The sequence below is a fragment of the Hordeum vulgare genome, chromosome 4H (genome assembly GCF_904849725.1).
Source record: "Hordeum vulgare subsp. vulgare chromosome 4H, MorexV3_pseudomolecules_assembly, whole genome shotgun sequence".
NCBI classification, from domain to species: Eukaryota; Viridiplantae; Streptophyta; class Magnoliopsida; order Poales; family Poaceae; genus Hordeum; species Hordeum vulgare.
The window spans coordinates 465302220-465314768 of record NC_058521.1 but is presented as its reverse complement, the minus strand read 5'-3'; the positions used below and the strand labels follow the sequence as shown (position 1 = coordinate 465314768).

Genomic DNA, 12549 nt, shown 5'->3' with positions numbered 1-12549 from the left:
CTTGAAGCTGTAGCGTTCGGGTTGGTTTCTGGCATAGATTTTGTGAAGTTTGAAGTTGGAGGACATCAGAACGGTCCCTTTATTTGATCAGATCTTTGTAGAAACATATCGGTATCCATAATAACAAATCAAATTCTTAGATTCATCATGAAATGTTTTTTATATTTTATTATTTAGTATTGTGGATGTTGATATTTTTGTCGTTGAAATTGGTCAAAGTTTTTTAAAAGTTGACTTTTTCATAAACAAATGCACCTTAGATTTTAGAACAGAGTGAGTATTAGATTTGAACAGTGGGGAAGATGATGACGTGTTTTTTCTTTTTCATATTCATATAGTGAGGTGTTCTGGTGGACTTCCCCGGTGTGATTTTGCACATCAACTCATACTTACGCGGGAAAATTTTATGCATGAGTGAATGCATGTACTATATTGATTAGCACATGTAGACGTTTTTTTCCCTAGATGAGGGTGGCTAGGATTGTTAATTTTTTATAGACCGGTTGCTTTTAATTGATTTAGAAAATTATTGACTCAATCAAAATCATGAACGAAATCTAATATTTAATTTTAAAATAAAATAAAAGAGCATAGTGAATTAAAATTAAGTAAGAGATTGTCGACCCGTTCAAAATCGATGATCCAATTTTAAATTGATGAACTCAACTGAATGAAAGGTCTCTAATTCTAAGAAAAGTTAATGATATAGTGTATATGACTTATCTATTTCTATTATTTTCCTACCGTATGCACCAAAGGTACTGGTTTGGATTTAAATTCATGATGTGTGCGATTTCTAGCGCGTGAGGAAGATTAGTGGATTCAATCATCGGTTTCCCGTGTGCATCTTCTCCATGCAATCGCATAAATAAATCATGTAAAATCCCATCACCATGTAGTCTTTTATGTTTTCTGAAAACAAAGTGGCAAATAAGAGTATCTGCACATACAGTTTTGGTTTCTTTAAAGCTGCAATATGCAATACTAGTACTACTACTAGTTTTCAGTTATTGGGGGCGACAGGGTCTTGTGCGCAACACAGAAGGAGATAATAATTCGTGATGGAAAGCGACAAAAGCTCCCCATATGCAAATGCTCTAGCCAGTCAGGCAGGTGGCGCAGCGCACCAAACCGGCGCCAGCCACATAAACAAACCCGGACACCCACACACAACACACACCAGACGTCCAGACCAAACGGGGGGGAACTGAAAGCAAACGGAGGCCGAGCCGCTTCTCCGATTGATTTCATTTCATTTCATTCCATCATCTCATCACACACAACACCAAAGCCAAAAGGCCGCGACGCCGGGCTTCCGTCCCCTTCGCGATTTGATTCGTCTCCCCACCTCCCGTTCCGCTGCCCCATGCCTCCCGCCCGCCCCCTGCGCGCCGACTCCTCCTGACCCCGTCCCCGTCCCCGGCGCCGCCGCCGCCGCCGCCATGGCCGTCGATTCCGACAGAGGTATTGCTCCACTGATCCCTATGGTCTGGTCTGGTCTGGTCTGGTTTGATCGGACCCTTTTTCTTTTCTTTTCTTTGGGCAGCGATCCTTACTCGTGCTGGTTGGGTCTTGGCTGCAGGGGAGGGGGATTTGGAGATTGGGTTGGCGTCGCCGGGGTCGGAGGGAGGAGGGGTTTCGCCCGCCGCCCCAGGCCGCCGGGCGCTCGAGTCCTGCCTCTCCGGGAAGCGCCTCGACCAGTCGCCGTCGCCGTCGCCGTCGCGGGCGGCCAGGCGCCCCGCGCTAGTCATGTCCAGCTCCGGGAAGCGCCTCGACCAGTCGCCGTCGCCCTCGCGCCCGGTGCTCCTCATGTCCCACTCCAGCAACCGCCTCGACCAGCCGCCCGGCCGCCCGGCTCTGGCCATGTCCCGCTCCAGCAACCGCCTCGACCAGTCGCCGGCGTCGTCCCCGACGCCGGCCAAGGGCCCGGCGCTCGTCATGTCCGGCTCCAGCAAGCGCCTGGAGCAGTCGCTCGCGTCTCCGTCCCCGTCGCCTAAGGCCGGCGCCGCCGCGCCGCCCGTGCTGGTGCTCTCCAACTCCGGCAAGCGGATGGACCAGGCGGGCCGGAAGAAGTACGTTAAGCAGGTCACGGGACGGCACAACGACACGGAGCTCCACCTCGCCGCGCAGCGCGGGGACCTCGACGCCGTGCGCCAGATCATCGCCGAAATCGACGCGCAGATGACCGGCACCGGGGAGGAGTTCGACAGCGAGGTGGCGGAGATCCGCGCCGCCGTGCTCAACGAGCCCAACGAGGTCGGGGAGACCGCGCTGCTCATCGCAGCTGAGAAAGGCTTCATCGACGTCGTCGTCGAGCTGCTCAACCACTCTGACAAGGAGAGCCTTGCCAGGAAGAACAAATCAGGATTCGATGCTCTGCACGTCGCTGCAAAGGAAGGCCACAGAGGTGAGCACTCACAAACACTTCAATACTAAACCGCTTCTAATTGTTCACATCTTCCTTTACATGGGAACAGGGAAGCTTTGATTTGGACCTTGTTTGTGTCTAGACTAGAATCTCATAGTTTGCATGAAGAGAGGGTTTTATGGATTCCTAAACTTGACTGATCGCCATGGTTTTACGGGTCTAGCCAAGGTTTTATGTGTTTTTAATCTACTCTTTGATCAATCTCCATGGATCCTATTGTTATTAGTTTTGCAGTTCTGAAATTGACCTGCTGTATGATAACTGCAAGAATTAGTCCATCATTCAAGCTGTTCATCTGTACTCTATATTTTTGTGGTATATATAAAGAAAGATGGACATCTGATACTGCTTGTAGATATTGTGAAGGTACTCCTCGACCATGATCCATCTCTTGGGAAGACGTTTGGCCAATCAAATGTGACTCCTCTGATAACTGCGGCGATTAGAGGCCACCTCGAGGTAGTGAACCTTCTGCTGGAGCGAGTTTCTGGGTTGGTTGAACTATCAAAGGCGAACGGAAAGAATGCATTGCACTTCGCTGCCCGTCAAGGGCATGTTGAAATAGTCAAGTCTTTGCTAGTCAGTGAAGCTCAGCTTGCTCGGAAGACTGATAAGAAAGGACAGACCGCTTTGCATATGGCAGTTAAAGGAACAAGTGCTGCCGTTGTTAGAGCACTCGTGAATGCTGATCCGGCCATAGTTATGCTGCCTGATAAAAATGGCAACTTAGCTTTGCATGTTGCCACCAGGAAGAAAAGATCAGAGGTATTATTCGGCCATGTTAAATCATGTGTGCAAGTTTATCTAAAAAAAATCATGTGTGCAAATGCAATAATTTTCTTCTTGTGTCTCACAAACCGGTGTCTCTTGCAGATTGTGAACGAGCTTCTGCTTCTTCCGGACATGAATGTGAATGCATTGACTAGGGATCGCAAGACTGCATTCGACATAGCAGAGGGTCTTCCGTTATCAGAGGAGTCTGCGGATATAAAGGATTGTTTATCCCGTGCTGGTGCAGTGAGAGCAAATGATCTGAATCAGCCTCGGGATGAGCTGAGAAAAACAGTGACTGAGATCAAGAAGGACGTACACACTCAACTTGAGCAAGCCAGAAAAACTAACAAAAATGTTCATGGCATAGCAAAGGAGCTGAGGAAACTCCACAGGGAAGGCATCAACAATGCAACAAACTCTGTCACAGTTGTGGCTGTGCTCTTCGCCACAGTTGCATTTGCTGCGATATTCACGGTGCCAGGTGGTAACGATGAGAAAGGTGTGGCAATCGTTGTGCATGCGTTATCCTTCAAGGTGTTCTTCATCTTCAATGCCATCGCCTTGTTCACATCATTAGCAGTAGTGGTGGTCCAGATAACACTTGTTAGGGGCGAGACGAAAGCAGAGAGGCGAGTTGTGGAGGTTATCAACAAGTTGATGTGGCTGGCTTCGGTATGCACCACGGTGGCATTCATATCCTCCTCTTACATAGTGGTGGGTCGGCACTTCAGGTGGGCGGCGCTTCTGGTGACCCTCATTGGTGGGGTGATCATGGCTGGCGTGCTCGGTACGATGACATACTATGTGGTGAAGTCCAAGCGCACACGTTCAATTAGGAAGAAGGTGAAATCAACAAGGCGGAGCGGCTCAAACTCATGGAACCACAACTCGGAGTCAGATTCCGAGATAGACCGGATATACGCCATATGAGGTGATCTCTCCGGTCTATAGATCCTCGGTCTTTTTGGCGGTGCCACACGGCACGGATGTAAAAAGAATGGCGGGATGGCACTCAGTATAAACAGCTTTGACCCTCCAGGTGCTGTGGGTATATGGGGTTTTACCGTATACATTCCAATAAGCTGGTGTTCCTCTATGGGCAGGAGCCAGGAGCAGACGGTACACGGTCGTGTTGTATACATCTTCTACAGATAGATTGTGATCATCAGAATATGCATGCAGCCTGTGCTGTGCTCCCTATGCATGGCTGGCTGGCCTTCATAAAATTTCTCTCGGCCTTCTTTTTTCTACCTTTTGTTAATATGCTGTGGTAGCAGAATGGTATGTGTACTTAGCACTCTGTACCTTGTATTTCATCTGATAGCTGAGAAGGATCTAGAAGCTTCTGTTTTTTGCACGGCGCGCGGGCCTGATCTGGCCCCAATGGCCGCATGGGCTGCGCCTTGCTGGCATGTTTTGCGGCTCTCTGGCGGCGCACCGGCACATTTGGTTGTGTGGCGGCACTGGGGCAGCAGCATCGGACTTGTGATGGCGAGCTCCTCCTTCCGCTGGTGGTCGGACGGTTCGTGCTCGGTGGTGGTGGATCTTGGGATCCCACGCTGAGCATTGGTGGTGGCATGATGGTTGCGCAAAGCCGATCTGCCCGACTTAGGGGGCAATCCAGCCGGCTGCAAGTTGGGGAGAAGTGGATGCCGTTGAAAACCGAGCTGGATGATGGCGGTGTCTATGCCCCGTTACTTTGTTGAAGGCATGGTCATTGCAATCATCTTCTCCTCGCTTGGGCCGCTACGAGGGGAAACCCTTGACCTGAAGCTTCCGGATCGGACGACGATGATGCTTTCGACGTTGTTCTTCTTTTTGAGGGCATCGTTTTGGAGCAGTTACTTGCTGGAGTTGCGAGGAGGTGGAGCAATGTGGCATCTACTGCGTCCATGACGGTGGTAATTGGAGTCGTCAGGAGGTGGAGCAACGTGGCATCTACTGCGTCCATGACGGTGGGTCTCGGCGACACCATGCACAGTCTCGACAATGTATGTGTCTTGATGTACGAGCGCAGAGCGATGGCGTTGTCTGGTGTCGAGGTGGCGTCGACGACAATTAGACCTAGCGAGGTCAATACGTTGATCTCTTCTGAAGTTGGGACAACAGAAGATGACGACGGCGAATTTCAAAGTGTCCGCAAGCGATATGCTTTGAGAGTTTGCTAGACCGGGTGGTGATCCCGGTTTACGTGTGAGCGGCTATTAGATGATGCGAGTTAATGCATGGTCAGCGCAAATCGTCAAGCTAGTAGGTGTAGCGACATAAAAAGATGACATTCGAATGATTCATTTATTTATTTTGTCGGATTCTTTAAATAATATAATAAAGATGTTTGTATGCATAGTTTGATGCAGAGGCCAGGGCTGTTCACATTTTTAAAGGAAAAAATGTGAGACCTTCGACTGATGCAAGTATTTATTTTGGCAGACTCCTTGATATACTATAATAAAAAGGCAGGAGACGTGAGAACCGTAAGATCTTTCCATGCTTTCTTCCACGGAACATACCCGGAGTGGTAGTGATAGGTGATAACAGTATAACACGAACAAGTCGTCTGCAATAGAGACAGGGCGATCAAGACGTGGAGTAAGAAAGCTTGACCTTGCGAGTCGCTCGTGAGAGTGAAACCGCATGCTTGAGACTTGAGAGCCGGTGGGTGGAGTAGAGGAGAAACGTCACGCAAGATTAGGTGGTTTTCCTGCAAGCACATAACTGCGGTGTCTCAACTCATTTGACTTGTGATCTGGGGTCGCGGTCGTCTGCTCAGGTCACTCCCTGCCACCACTTGATTAACTTTGATCAGCTCTGCAAGTTGAAAGGTCACTTAAGTTGCTGCATTGAAAGTTGAAACTCCTTCAGTGGCTGCCACACGCCGTACATTTCAGAAAGGCCCGGAACAAGAAAGCCCGCAGGACCAACGGAGCGAAAAAAGCATTGAAGGGCGAATGCTAAAGAGAGGATGCCTTTACTTTACACTTGTTGTGGTCTGGTCTTTCTTTTCTTTACTTCGTGCTTAAGTTCATGGGGGCGGATGGAAGCTCAAGGAGGCCGAGGAGGCTGGGACGTTGGTGCGGCACCACCGATCCAGCTGAAGGTTTACACTTTGGTTAGGGCTTTATGCATATACGGATCTTGCAAAGATTCACATATAAAGGGTTATAGGCCGTGCCTTGGAGAGCGTATGAAATCCTTGCGCTCTTCTTTTTTAGTTTAGTTCTTCTGGCTAAGAATGAGCACAATCATTTGTTACAAAGTTTATGTCTGCTAAATTTTACAGCGAAAGAAAACTTTAGCTTTTTATCGCCTTCTACAAATACATGGTACGCCAATTTTATGTATTATCCGGATAGAAGGAAAGCAAAAGGTAAAAGCAATAACACTAGTATTTGCTTTATGAATCATTGTAACTGTATAACGTTTATATTATTTTGTGTAGCTCATAAATAAAACGACTTTTCCATGAAAAATCTATAGCTTTATAGTGTTGTGCTCAACATGTATTTATTTTATTTTGGTTTCTAAAACTTGCAAAATATTTAAAAAAGGAAGTTTTATGGTACTTCATACTACCTCCTAGTGTTATAAAAATTCAAATTGATGGAAGGGGATAGACAATCCACATATACACTTCAACACCGATGTGGAAAGTCAACACGTGAATAGACTTACATGTATGGCTTAAGAGGTCTATACGTGGACAGAGAGGAGGAACAACAATTTATGAATAAATTACGAAAGTCAAGACTTGAACTCAAGACATTAGCCCTGATACCATGTCAAGCTTCATGCACTAGCCAGCACAATCAAAACTCCGAGCTACTGAAAAGGGCTAGGCAATTCACATGTACACTTTAACACCTAGGATGTGTATTATTAATCTCATCTAACGGTTAATAATACTCCCTTCATTTTTGTATACAAGGCCACAAACCTATATTACACGTATCAAGGCAAAAGTTAATCTTTTCTAAGTTAATGTTGCAAGACAACTTGTCTACTTGTTTGCCGTGTAAATCAATGTGTATTTTTCTCTCTCATGCACATCAAGTCAATGATCTTACTCTTGCATGCATGCAAGAAATAATTAATGTCCTCCTTTGTTAGTACTATGAGACAAGAAATAATTAATGTGTAATTAATGTCCTCCTTTAATATGAGGCAAACACCATTAATATTGCATTGATTAGTGTTAGTGGCCTTGTATTTCTGCAAATTTTAATTTTGATAGTGGCCTTGTAAATAAAAATGGAGGGAGTAGCAAAGTTTAATTGAACTACATTCGGTTGGAAAAGGTGTGGGTGTCAAAACTGACGGATCTTGGGTAGGGGCTCCCGAACTGTGGATCTTGGATCGATGGGTAACATGAGACAAAGGAGACGGTGTTTATCGAGGTTCGGGGCCTCTTGATGGAGGTAAAATCCTACATCTTGCTCTTGTTTATATTGATGGTGGAGTAGCAAGTACAGAGTTGATCTACCTCGAGATCGTATGTTGTGGTCTAAAACTCTAGGAGTAATGATCTTAACTTGATAATGTGATCTATTGACTAGCCTGCCCTCGACTTATATAATACACCAGAGGCCTAGGATTACAAGAGTCCTACTCGGCTACGTCGGTGTAGAGGAGTCTTTGTCTTGATCACCAAGTCTTGTGGAATCTTCCTTGTATATGTCATCGGCAGACCAAAGTGGCCCACGAGTCTAGCCCGTAGAGATAGGCAGGCAGCCCGAGGAACCCTTAGTCCCAGACTCCCTTAGTAGTCTCCGAACTGGCCATCAATGTCGTATTCTTGATTACCAACCGCTTCTTGTACCCATAATCTTTGGCTTGCGGGGCGAGTTCTACTCCCCATTTATGTTTGGCCAACACCATTTCAGTCGCCAATCAATTCCTGATTTCCGAGCATAGGTCGAGGACTGGTCTTCAAGTTGGGACGCTCCTCGGTTCTTCTAACTTGTTCTTCACCTTCGGTCGTCGGTCTTGAAAATTGGTTCTACAAATCTTCCCATCACTGGCCTTGAGGATCGCCGAGGTGAATCCAAAGAGTTCACTAGTCGGTCATCCAAGGAGCCCCTTTAAGTTATTGGCCTTTATTAATGCCTCATTATTTTTGCGCCACAACTCGGGTTTGAAGTGTTTCTCATGTGGTGGTGTCCTCTTGCATCCGAGATCCAACGCCAGACTACCTCCAAGGAGTCATTTTGCAGCCAAGCTCCAACGTAGATTTGCCCTCTATGGAGCGAGCCAATTGAATCTGAGCTTTATGCCAGACTACTTCTGAGGAGATGTATAGCCAGTTGTTCTCAAGGTGTGTGTTGATCTAAAACACGGGATGCACATGAAGGATAAAAACATCTGATCCGAGTAGCCCCTGAACCCCAGGTCGATTCACGAAACCGTCCTGGTAAGCAACTCCTAGCTCGACAACATACTTAGGAATGGAAACGGACTGTGCATAGCCCTCGAGACTCAGGTTGGGTGCGGTCGACCAACTTGAGGATCATAATCTCCTCGAAAAGTGTTCTGCACTTGTTGCGTACATTTTGACAAGTCCGAACTACATATCGACATGAAAGATGCCGAACTGCGGGTCAGAAAAATATTTCCCGAGCAGAACTACCACGCCGAACACGTCAAACAAGAGGATGTGCCGCCTCGTGAAAGGAAAAAAACATAAAAATAGGTTTAAGGTGACATAAGCCGGGAAAACCAAGAAACTTCAGCAAAAACTTTACGTCCAAACTAAATCAAGTTTCTTGGTGCCAATCCGAAAATTGGTGTTAAAATTAGTTTGTGCTTCCGTCGTGCTTTAGCATGACACATCCGATCTCACGATTTCAAGCAGGCCAGCCTTCGGCTTCAACCTCCATATCCCGAAGGCGGAGTGTTTCTCCATGGCCAGTTAAGCAAACTAAACTCGAGCGGCTTTAGAAAGAAATCAAGCAATCCAACTATCGATCACACACTCGAGTCGAGAAAGGAGCGATAGAAAAATACTTTGCAACGACCAAGAAGAAAACACATTTATTATATAATGGCTCATATAAGTTTAAGAGCCACCAATTAACATGGGAAAGGGAAGTGTCTTTAACAAATAACGCTTTTAAAAGCTTAAGTTTTTAACAAACAACTTTTTTGTTTAACACGAATATAATGCTTGGACGAACAACACATAAATAAAAAATGAAAAAAAATTGAGAATGAAAGCGACTTAGCTGGTTAATGTTCTCGGTGTTGATGACCTAGGCCGAGCGTGTAGCGGTTCGAACTTCCAGCCCTCAAGCCGGACTGCTTCCAAGGTGACCGAGTGAAGAGATTGGCTTAATGAAGTAGCAATGCAGCACGATCGATGTGGCGAGGCGAAGCCCATGGTCCAGCTAACATGACGAAGCTAGTTGGCTAGTGACGTCGAAGTCCCCGGAGCAGGTTGATGAAGAGATAGCAAAGCCCCGGGTCTAGCCGAGGTGATGGAGCAGATCAGTAAGGTGACGCTAGAGCCCTCATGCCAACCGACGTTTCGAAGCAGGTTGTCGTAGTGGACATCAGCCCGAAAAAGCGACAGCGTGGCGGTGCCGACGCATGTTGGAATTTGTGACGCGGTCAATGCTGGCTTAATAAAGCAACAACGTGCCCGACCCATGCAACCCGTAGGTGGCAAGGTTCTCTTAATGATTATTTGACCCTCATGATGGCGAACTCTTGATCGGCTGACCAAGATGATGAGAAAATTTCCTCCAAAAAGGACGTCCGTCAACCCATTCATGAAAAAGATGAACTCGGCTCGGATTCATTTTTGCGTAAAAAATAGATCCAAAATTCGTTGTACTCATCAGAAGTTTCCTGGAGTTTGGACGGTCGGATTGAGCTAAAATATTAAGGGGTGGTATATATAGGCATTCCACACCCGATGAACGGTGAAAGTTTCCAACGGATGTCCGAGATGGATACTGGATCCTTCGCCCTAAACTCATCCAGATTCTCGTCCAGATTCGATAGGGCTTTGGTATATCGGAGATTACCGGAGATTCTTCCATCGGAACGCGAAGAAATTTTGCAGGGTTGTTGGAGATACAATTTCACATAATTCCACTGAAGCAATCGTCGAAGCGACGCTCGAAGAAACAGGGACGACGAACACAATGTTGGAATTATGCCCTAGAGGCAATAATAAATATGGTTATTATTATAATTCCTGTATCAAGATAATAGTTTATTATCCATGCTATAATTGTATTGAATGAAGACTCATTTACATGTGTGGATACATAGTCGAAACACCGTCCCTAGCGTGCCTCTAGTTGGCTAGCCAGTTGATCGATGATAGTCAGTGTCTTCTGATTATGAACAAGGTGTTGTTGCTTGATAACTGGATCACGTCATTGGAAGAATCACGTGATGGACTAGACCCAAACTAATAGACGTAGCATGTTGATCGTGTCATTTTGTTGCTACTGTTTTCTGCGTGTCAAGTATTTATTCCTATGACCATGAGATCATATAACTCACTGACACCGGAGGAATGCTTTGTGTGTATCAAACGTCGCAACGTAACTGGGTGACTATAAAGGTGCTCTACAGGTATCTCCGAAGGTGTTAGTTGAGTTAGTATGGATCAAGACTGGGATTTGTCACTCCGTGTGACGGAGAGGTATCTCGGGGCCCACTCGGTAATACAACATCACACACAAGCCTTGCAAGCAATGTAACTTAGTGTAAGTTGCGGGATCTTATATTACGGAACGAGTAAAGAGACTTGCCGGTAAACGAGATTGAAATAGGTATGCGGATACTGACGATCGAATCTCGGGCAAGTAACATACCGAAGGACAAAGGGAATGACATACGGGATTATACGAATCCTTGGCACTGAGGTTCAAACGATAAGATCTTCGTAGAATATGTAGGATCCAATATGGGCATCCAGGTCCCGCTATTGGATATTGACCGAGGAGTCTCTCGGGTCATGTCTACATAGTTCTCGAACCCGCAGGGTCTGCACACTTAAGGTTCGACGTTGTTTTATGCGTATTTGAGTTATATGGTTGGTTACCGAATGTTGTTCGAGTCCCGGATGAGATCACGGACGTCACGAGGGTTTCCGGAATGGTCCGGAAATGAAGATTGATATATAGGATGACCTCATTTGGTTACCGGAAGGTTTTCGGAGTTACCGAGAATGTACCGGGAATGACGAATGGGTTCCGGGAGTTCACCGGGGGGGGGGGGGGGGGGCAACCCACCCCGGGGAAGCCCATAGGCCTTGGGGAGACACACCAGCCCTTAGTGGGCTGGTGGGACAGCCCACAAGTGGTCTATGCGCCAAGAGAAGAAAAATCAAGAGGAAAAAAAAGGGAGGAGGTGGGAAGGGAGGAGGACTCCCTCCCACCAAACCTAGTCCAACTCGGTTTGGGGGGGGGGGGGAGAGTCCTCCCCCTTGGCTCGACCGACCCCCTTGAGGGTCCTTGGACCCCAAGGCAAGGCCCCCTCCCTCCCACCTATATATACGGAGGTTTTAGGGCTGATTTGAGACGACTTTTCCACGGCAGCCCGACCACATACCTCCACGGTTTTTCCTCTACATCGCGTTTCTGCGGAGCTCGGGCGGAGGCCTGCTGAGACAAGGTCATCACCAACCTCCGGAGCGCCGTCACGCTGCCGGAGAACTCTTCTACCTCTCCGTCTCTCTTGCTGGATCAAGAAGGCCGAGATCATCGTCGAGCTGTACGTGTGCTGAACGCGGAGGTGCCGTCCGTTCGGTACTAGATCGTGGGACTGATCGCGGGATTGTTCGCGGGGCGGATCGAGGGACGTGAGGACGTTCCACTACATCAACCGCGTTCTCTAACGCTTCTGCTGTACGATCTACAAGGGTATGTAGATCACTCACCCCCTCTCGTAGATGGACATCACCATGATAGGTCTTCGTGCGCGTAGGAAAATTTTTGTTTCCCATGCGACGTTCCCCAACAGTGGTATCAGAGCTAGGTTCATGCGTAGATGTCTTCTCGAGTAGAACACAAAAGGTTTTGTGGGTGGTGATGTGCGTTTTGCTGCCCTCCTTAGTCTTTTCTTGATTCCGCGGTATTGTTGGATTGAAGCGGCTTGGACCGACATTACTCGTACGCTTACGAGAGACTGGTTTCATCGTTACGAGTAACCCCCTTTGCTCAAAGATGACTGGCAAGTGACGGTTTCTCCAACTTTAGTTGAATCGGATTTGACCGAGGAGGTCCTTGGATGAGGTTAAATAGCAACTCATATATCTCCGTTGTGGTGTTTGCGTAAGTAAGATGCGATCCTACTAGATACCCTTGGTCACCACGTAAAACATGCAACAACAAAAT

General features: G+C 47.1%; 1 protein-coding gene across 1 annotated transcript; it reads left to right on the top strand.

The window, feature by feature from the left end:
• The first annotated feature begins 1179 nt into the window (after window positions 1-1179).
• LOC123448979 (ankyrin repeat-containing protein ITN1-like) lies at window positions 1180-4553 on the top strand. The gene is made up of 4 exons (XM_045126039.1): window positions 1180-1464; window positions 1583-2407; window positions 2784-3193; window positions 3302-4553. Exons 1-4 carry the CDS (start codon window positions 1443-1445, stop codon window positions 4130-4132), a joined length of 2088 nt encoding a protein of 695 aa, XP_044981974.1. The 5' UTR covers window positions 1180-1442; the 3' UTR covers window positions 4133-4553.
• Window positions 4554-12549: the final 7996 nt, after the last annotated feature.